Source organism: Erpetoichthys calabaricus, chromosome 4 (assembly GCF_900747795.2).
Source record: "Erpetoichthys calabaricus chromosome 4, fErpCal1.3, whole genome shotgun sequence".
NCBI classification, from domain to species: Eukaryota; Metazoa; Chordata; class Cladistia; order Polypteriformes; family Polypteridae; genus Erpetoichthys; species Erpetoichthys calabaricus.
This window is the reverse complement of record NC_041397.2, coordinates 311,607,439-311,616,205: the sequence shown is the minus strand read 5'-3', so window position 1 is coordinate 311,616,205 and position 8,767 is coordinate 311,607,439. Positions and strand designations below refer to the sequence as shown.

Genomic DNA, 8,767 nt, shown 5'->3' with positions numbered 1-8,767 from the left:
TGTCAAAATGTATTTTATAAAATGATAACGTAGCAATATCCACCATCAATCATCATCATGTATTTCTAAGAAGAGACCATAATCAAGATGAATGAGAATAATTTAATCTGACACACACTCAATCAGACGTCTATGGTGGGGTTTTGGGGGGTTCATAATACCCAAGACTCACCGTATACCCCATTTCGCAAGTGCGGTCCATATCTGAAACAATTATGCGGATCCACCTTAAGAATCCTCGCATCGCTCCCAGCCAGTGCCTGCACTTGCCATTTTCACCACCAGGTGTCGCCTGCGCGCCTCTAATGCCCGCTCGCTCAGCATTTCTTGAACAGAGGCAGGCAGGCAGGCAGGCGGTAGCGCCGCCGCCCCGACTTCAGACAAGCCGATTAGGATTTCACTGCGGGTGATGAAGGTCCCGAAGCTTTGAAGTGAAACATGGGGCGCACCCCCTCCTCCCCCCATTGTCTTTTGAATAGCTTTGTCCTTTCTTTATTCTGCCTCGGTTTCAAAGACCCTCGCACCTTCCGCCTACCTTCATAGACAGTGCGAGGTGGGGCGGGCCCGCGAGTGATGTCAATTAGCATTGAGAAGCGGCGCAGGTCTACAAAAGGGATTTGTGTCCATTGATCTGCAGCGGCTCCTTTGCTTTGGCAAACAGAAAGAAGTCAGCCCTGAAAGAACAACCTGCACATCCACCCGAAAGCTTTCTTCAAAGGACCTGGCGGCACGTGAGCTCCCCATTCTCTGCACACAGCCCCCCCATTGGCATCTCTGCGGGGTATAAAATCCACACAGGATCTAACACGTGTCGTGTACTCGGCCTTATCGCGCTGCTCGGCATTGTATTCGCGTTTCCTTTGTAAAGTGGCCTTTGATAGCTCATGAAAGGCACTACATAAAATAGACCCCTCTGAAAACACAGACACCCGAAACCTGGAACTCACTCGTCTAGATGGACCAGCACTGGCTGAACATAAAACAAAAGGGGGGGGGGTCCATTGGCCTAGGAAACAGTTTTTTATTTTTTATAATGAAGTTTAAAGGCTTCTGCTTGTCAAACGGGGCTGGGGGGGGGCTTGTCTTGATTTTTAGGTGTTGGGATGCGGAGCTTTATAATAATAAAATAAAAAGACGGCAGGTATGTAGAGCTCCCCCAAAGCAGTGGTGTGCCCAGGTGATGCCATTTCCTCTCACTGGAACTTTTTTTGTGATGCCACAGTCGTATGCCAAACCAAGAGGCAGCATCTAATGCGGACCCTCAAAATATTAGAATGAGTATCCCAGGTGACGTACAACATCCATCCATCCATTATACAACCCGCTATATCCTAACTACAGGGTCACGGGGGTCAACACAGGGCGCAAGGCAAGAAACAAACCCCGGCCAGGGTGCCCAGCCCACCGCAGGACATACAAAACATCCCAAATACAATTGGTTACATTTTCTTTTGTTTTTTTCCCAAATAGACAAAGAACAGGCAGGTGAAGTGATTTGCTGAGGGTCCCACAAGTGTCAGTTGTGGGATCTGAACCCTAAGTCTCAGGGTAGCCTCCGTGCCACATGTGTCACAGATGTGGAGGGCATTGAGCCCCTGACATTAACTCACTTAAATGGCAGGTGGCAGATTTTGACTTGGATGGTGCATTTATGAAAACTGAACATGTCTGGGAGCATCTGAGGAAGATAAGTAAGGAGAGCAAATTCTTACCAGCAATTAGGGATGATGGAAGAATTCATGAATAACATGGGGGGGGGGGGGGGGGCGTCATCCTTGACTGATGCGTTTGTCCAATAGCTGGCAGATACAGTTGGTTACATTTCCTTATTTTGCACCCTTCCTGCTGGGCACAGGCGGGGGTGAAAGTGACTTGCTGAGGGCCCACAAGTGTCAGTTGTGGGATTTGAAACCCTCAGCCTCAGGGGCGGGGCCACCATGCCACACGTGTCATGGATATGGAGGGCATTGAGTGCCTGACATTAACTCACTTAAATGGCAGGTGGCAGATTTTGACTTGGATGGCACAGTTATGAAAATTGAACATGTCTGGGAGCATCTGAGGAGGATATGTATGGAAAAGGAAATTCTTACCAGTAATAAGGGATGATGGAAGACTTCATGAAAAACATTAAGGGTGGTGGGGGGGGGGGGGTCCCTTTAACTGATGTGTTTGTCCAATAGCTGGAAGATACAGTTGGTTACATTTCTTTTTGCTCCTTCCAGCTGGGCACAGGTGGGTGAAGTGACTTGCCAGCGGTTACATGGTGTCAGCGGTGGGATTTGAACCCTCAGCCTCAGGGTGGCTACCATGCCACACGTGTCACAGATATGGAGGGCATTGAGCGCCTGACATTAACTCACTTAAATGGCAGGTGGCAGATTTTGACTTGGATGGCGCATTTATGAAAATTTAACATGTCTGGGAGCATCTGAGGAGGATATGTATGGAAAAGGAAATTCTTACCAGTAATAAGGGATGATGGAAGACTTCATGAAAAACATTAAGGGTGGTGGGTTGGGGGGGGGGGGGTCCCTCCTTGACTGACACGTTTGTCCAAAAGCTGGCAGATGCAGTTGGTTACATTTCTTTTTGCTCCTTCCAGCTGGGCACAGGTGGGTGAAGTGACTTGCCAGCAGTTACATGATGTAAGTATTAGGATTTGAACCCTCAGCCTAAGGGCAGCCACCATGCCACACGTGTTATAGATATGGAGGGCATTGAGCCCCTGACATTGACTCACTTAAATGTTAGATAGCAGAATTTGACTTGGATGGCACAGTTATGAAAATTGAACATGTCTGGGAGCATCTGAGGATGATAAGTAAGGAGAGCAAATTCTTACCAGCAATTAGGGATGATGGAAGACTTCATGAATAACATGGGGGGGGGGGGGGTTCATCCTTGACTGATGCGTTTGTCCAATAGCTGGCAGATACAGTTGGTTACATTTCTTTTTGCTCCTTCCAGCTGGGCACAGGCGGGTGAAGTGACTTGCCAGCGGTTACATGGTGTCAGCGGTGGGATTTGAGTCCGCAGTCTCAGGGTCTGCCTGGGTGTGCCCTTTTGTGTGTAACTCTCATGTCCTGAACATTAATTATGATCAATAAGTATATTTTATGTTTTTAAGAATTTCTAAATAAGAAGGGTCTCTTCAGAGGCAAACGTGTGTGTGTGTGTGTGTGTGTGTGTGTGTGTGTGTGTGTGTGTGTGCCAAGACTTCTAATCTCTTCAACTGTTTCAGGACCTCAATATAATTTTAAGACATGGTGGTGCAGTGGTGGCATTGCTGCCTGGCAGGGTTCACTTCTGGAGTCCTTCCTTTGTGCCGCTGGCATGTTCTCCCCGTGCCCCTGTGGGATTTCTTCTCACAGTGCTCAGGTGGGTTGGTGACCCCATCTAGAAGTTGTTCCTGCCTTGTGCTGGGTGGGTTTTCCTCTGGCCTCCCCCAAGGTCATGATTAAGTGGGCCTCGAAAACAGTATGGTAGATGTGTTATTGGAGGGCACCCTTTATCTGTGTGTGCTGAAATGCTTCCTGACCGCGCGCTGTAAATGAGCCCACCTCATCAAAGACCCCCGTCACAGGGAGCTGATCGAGTGCTGACTCCCCCAAGCCTGTGGTAACAGAAGAAGCGCATCTTGGATTCACTTGCTAATGGCAGCGCTTGACTATTCTTTAGTGACAGAGAACTTTTCCATGAACTGAAGCGCCCAGAGAAATGACGGAAACATCCAGAAGGTCACATGGATGGCCACTTTGGGGGGGGGGGGGGGGGGGGCAATTCAATTTTAGATGCTGTATCTGGAAGACCACTTCATGCTGTTTAAAGGTGCTGAGGCGGTGAATCAGTCACCTGCCATCCTGATTCTTCACTGTGGACCTTTGGCTGGTGCTTCTGCTTTGGTGGCAATGCCAGCTTTCCGGTGCCAGTCCCAAAACAGATAACTTCCACCAGTGGTCTAGCATTACGCCATACTCCCCTCTCGATGACCACAAACAACAACAACAACAACATTTATTTCTATAGCACATTTTCATACAAAAAGTAGCTCAAAGTGCTTTACATAATGAAGAAAAGAAGAATAAAAGACAAATAAGAAATTAAAATAAGACAACCTTAGTTAACATAAAAAGGAGTAAGGTCCGATGGCCAGGGTGGACAGAAAAAACAAAAAAAAACTCCAGACGGCTGGAGAAAAAAATAAAATCTGTAGGGGTTCCAGGCCACGAGACCACCCAGTCCCCTCTGGGCATTCTACCTAAAAGTACCAATCATGTCCCCTGTGAAGTCCTGGTCATGTTGGGGGGGGGGCTTGAAGGTCCTCTGTGAAGGGTCTTGGTGGGGGGGGGGTCCCCCATGAAGTACTGATCAAGTTAAAGCATTGGGAGGAATTCCTGATCACATTTGAATATAGTTGGGGGGGGGCAGTAAGAAGTTCAAATCATAGTTTTGGGGGTCCCTGTCAACTCCTGATCACATTGAAGCACTGGTTAGGGGGGTCCCCCTCATTGCCTCATGTAGAAGTGTGTGATCTCACTTCATTAAGTCTTTGCCACAAAGTCCCAATCATGTCCCACGTGAAGTCCTAGTCATGTTGTTGTGGGGGGGGGGGGGGGTTGCTTGAAGGTCCTCTGTGAAGGGTCTTGGGGGGGTCCCCCATGAAGTACTGATTAAGTTAAAGCATTGAGAGGAATTAAACATGGGGGGGGGGGGGCACTAAGAAGTTCACTGTGGTCGGCAGGGGATTGAGTGGAAAGCTGACATCGACTTGAAGACTCAGTTCATCTTTTGGGAATTTATACAAGTGACATTCTTCATCTTTTGCTGTCTCTCATTTTTCAGAAAATCCTAAATTAGCTTCACTTTCCTCCTCACCCACCCTGTCCACATGAACTGTCACAGTTGCTCTCCAACATCAGCGTGGCCTCCGTCAATCAATGTTACTGTGGGTTGGTGTGACTAGCGCCCCCTGTAGGTCTGCCCTCCTTGCATGAGCGTCACTTCTTCTTGACCACAGACAGGGCATCATCTTCACTATGACCCTGCTCAACCTTCCTCTTTCTGCCCCGTTCTGCATCATTCGCTTGGACAACCTGACCTTGTCATTCAATGATAGGACTACATGTAGTCCGGTGGGGTCGGGGGGGGGGTCGTTATAAAGGAGTTTCGATTCACAGACGTCCCCACATCACAGTGCACAGGGGCTGCTGGTCCTGCCGCTTGAAGTCCACTTGAAGTTCGTACTGGGCGGCTGGAGGAAGCAACCGGAGGAACTTGGAAACTGCACAAGTGGCCACCAGATGGCGCTCACGCATCAAAAATGGGTTTCAGCCTGCGAGAAAAAAAAAGACTTGTATGGCATAAGGGGACGAGGGTCCGAGCAACGGAAAAAAATGTCGCTGCTTGTCAGTGATGAGACCCTGAGCACGACGTGTCACTTGGCCAGCAATGGGAAAAATGGAAAGTGGATCTGCTCCGTGATGTGAAAGGCGCCGTGGAACAGAAAGGGCGCTGGGGACACAACACACAAAAGGGCTGCTGCTTCAGGAGAGATCTCGGGAGGTCACAGGACACCCGTCTAGTCACATGGACTGCCGACATCCTCTCCTTCTTCTTTCTCTTCTCCCTCTTCTTCTTCTTCTAGTCAAAGTCTATTAATCCAGAGTAACAGAATAATAACTGCAATAATAATCATCATTAATAATAATAATAATACATTCCTTAATTTTCCAGATCCACTTATCTAATATAGCGTCCACAGAAATGATAACATTAACAAAAAGACAGCAACAATAATAATAATAATCATAATAATAATGATAATACTTTATTATTATTAATAAAAATAACTTTTTAAGGGTGATTGGGAATAACAACGGTATCAACACTAATAATTTAATGTTTGACTAATCTCCCAATACTCTAATTATAACAAAGTTTCACAGAAGAAATAAATAATAATAATATAATAATAATAATAATAATAATATAACAACAACAAAACTTTAGAAGCAGCAGTAACAACAACAGTAATAATGATGTTGATGATGATGACGATGATGATGGTGATGTGTTTATTCACTTATTCTCCTAACCCACTTATTTAATCACAGAATTACTGGGAATAATAAAAAACAACAATAATAATATAATTTAAAATGATTTATTTATTGAAGAATTTTCCAAAATTATAATTATAATACAGTAACGGAACTAACAACAACATTACTAATAATAATAATAAACAGAAACTGCAGAAGTGGCAAAAACAACAGGTAATATTTAAAAAACGATGATGATGATGATGATAATAATAATGATAATAATGTATTTATTTACTTATTTTCCACCAAGAACAATATTTTTATTGACAATTATTTATTTATTGACTAATTTTCCAAAACTCCAATTATAATACAGGATCACAAAAATATCAACAACAACAACAACAATAATAATAACAATAATAATATTAATAATAATAATAATAATAATAAGAAGAAGAAGACCAGCTACAAAAATAATGATGATAAAGGTGATGATAGTAACAAGGATGATAATAATAATGATAATAACGTATCGATTAGCTCCTTTTCCAGATCCTCTTATTATAACACAGGGTGGCATGTCTACTATAACTACTACTACTAATAATAATGATAATACTAATAATATTGGCAGTGCCGCCTTGCCCAGAGTTGGACGGCTGTAATCTTCGTTTGCGCTCATCTCAGAAGTTCGACGGACGGTATGCGCGTGTCTACCTTTAAATGTTTCTACGCCTTTTAAGTGTCCAGCTATGGTGGTCCATGTTGTTAATTGTACTATAAAATAAACACTGAATCAATTTAATGAATGAACCAATGCTTTCTTTCTTTCTTTCTTTCTTTCTTTCTTTCTTATTTTCAAAACAAGAGAATGGAGCTGTCCTGCAGTGGGTTGGCACCCTGCCCAGGATTGGTTCCTGCCTTGTGCCCTGTGTTGGCTGGGATTGGCTCCAGCAGACCCCCGTGACCCTGTGTTCGGATTCAGCGGGTTGGAAACTGGATGGATGGATGGAGAATGGAGCTGAATGCAGGATGGCGTTTCCCTGACTGACTGCGGGCCTTTTCCACAACGCTGTCATTTTCAGCAGCTGCAGACAAACATCAAGTCACTGAATGGATACTCAGGTGCGCTTCACTCCACTACCAGCAGGTGGCACCAAAGTATCACACATCATTTGGCCTTCTCAGCTCGGCGCTACTGCTGACGTCAGATTTTTTAATTTGTTTCGTTTTTAAAGGATACTCAAGTGAAAATCACACAGTGAATTTTATAAACAGTATGTCCATGAAAAGCAGCACTTCTACACAGGTGCCTGCCTGCTCGTGTGACTCTAGCGGTGTTCGTGAGGCTCAGTGTCACCATCTTGGTCCCTGCTTTTCCCCCCAGTGACTCTTCTTGCACTTCTCAAAACTAATAATAATAATAATAATAATAATAATAATAATAATAATTCATTACATTTATTTAGCGCTTTTCTCAGCACTCAAAGCACTAACTGACTGCATAAGGCGGCCAGAGGAGATGGCCTGTCATGGCTGACTTGGTCTCTCAAACTCCTCTAAGCAGCCTGGCTCTGCCCCGTCGGTGCTGGGCACTGATGTTCACCTTTCAGTGGGATGGCCTGTCAGCACCTCACTTTGAGCCGGCAGACACGAGGAGCTCGCCAGGCTCAGCGTGAATCAAAGAGGGGCTCACAAACGAGGTCCTCATTCCTGGAAGCAGATCAGACAGGAGGTGTGGGCCGCCATTTAATCGGCTGGGCTTGTCAGGCAGCTGTTGACTTGTGGGGGATCATCCAGAAAATCCTCGCAACATCAGAGGAGAGATGGCGACGGAGACGGGCTGGCATGAATCTCAAGGGAGGAAATCGGTGAGAGAGGTGATGGAGCTGAAGGGGAAAAGTCAAAGAACTGGAGGACAAGCAACTCAGTTAGGGGATTTGTGGACACGTAGAAGGGGGGACTCCCACTCACATCTCTCACAGTTTAGTGGCCATTTTCCAGGTTCCTCGGCCCTCAAAGTGGGTATCGGAGCAGGCATTCTAACTGATGTCCACCTTCTTTAGGCCTCAGGATTCTTCGTTCCAATTTCATTTACCTCCACCCTTGAATTATGAAGTGCCGGAGCAGTGGTGAGCACAGATGTCTGACTCCCTTGGCTGGGCACTGGCAGCTTGCATGTTGTCCCATTGGAGAATTCTGGGTGTGCCCTGCAGTTTACTGGCACCCCACCCACGCTCTCCAGTGCTGCCAGCTTAGACTTCAAACTCCATGACCCCAGCTTGAATGAAGTGAGTTTGAGCGCATTATAGCCAGAGTGATGTGATGGGGTGCTGGAGCCAATCCCAGCTGGCACAGGGCACAAGGCAGGAACCAACCCTGGACATGCCATGGCACACATAGTAAGGTGGAAAACTTTATTGTCGTCTTCTCCACATCTATTGGTGTCCCTGAAGTTGCTCAGTGACACCCGGGTGTGGCATCACTGAGTACCTGGCATTACCCACTCACACTAAAAAAGTCTATATCGGCCAGCGTCACGCATGTGCGTCTGAGGTGCACCTTCAGAGCTCAGCCAAGGATATGTAATACACCACCAGGAAGAGAGGGGCAGCTTCGGCTAACTGTGCTGTCCTTTTTTCCTCTTCCTCAGCAGTGAGACGATGCCCATGGAGGGCACTCAGACCCAACTCTTCCACCCGGACACCTATAAAAGC

The 8,767-nt window shown here is 46.0% G+C and overlaps 1 protein-coding gene across 1 annotated transcript in view; it reads right to left on the bottom strand.

Annotated features, from left to right (window-relative positions):
• The window catches only part of adamts1 (ADAM metallopeptidase with thrombospondin type 1 motif, 1), a 12,081-nt gene extending 11,837 nt beyond the window's left edge, over positions 1 to 244 (bottom strand). Inside the window, 1 exon segment of the mRNA XM_051926714.1 lies at positions 173 to 244. Within this exon segment, the coding sequence (XP_051782674.1) occupies positions 173 to 244 (72 nt within the window).
• Positions 245 to 8,767: the final 8,523 nt, after the last annotated feature.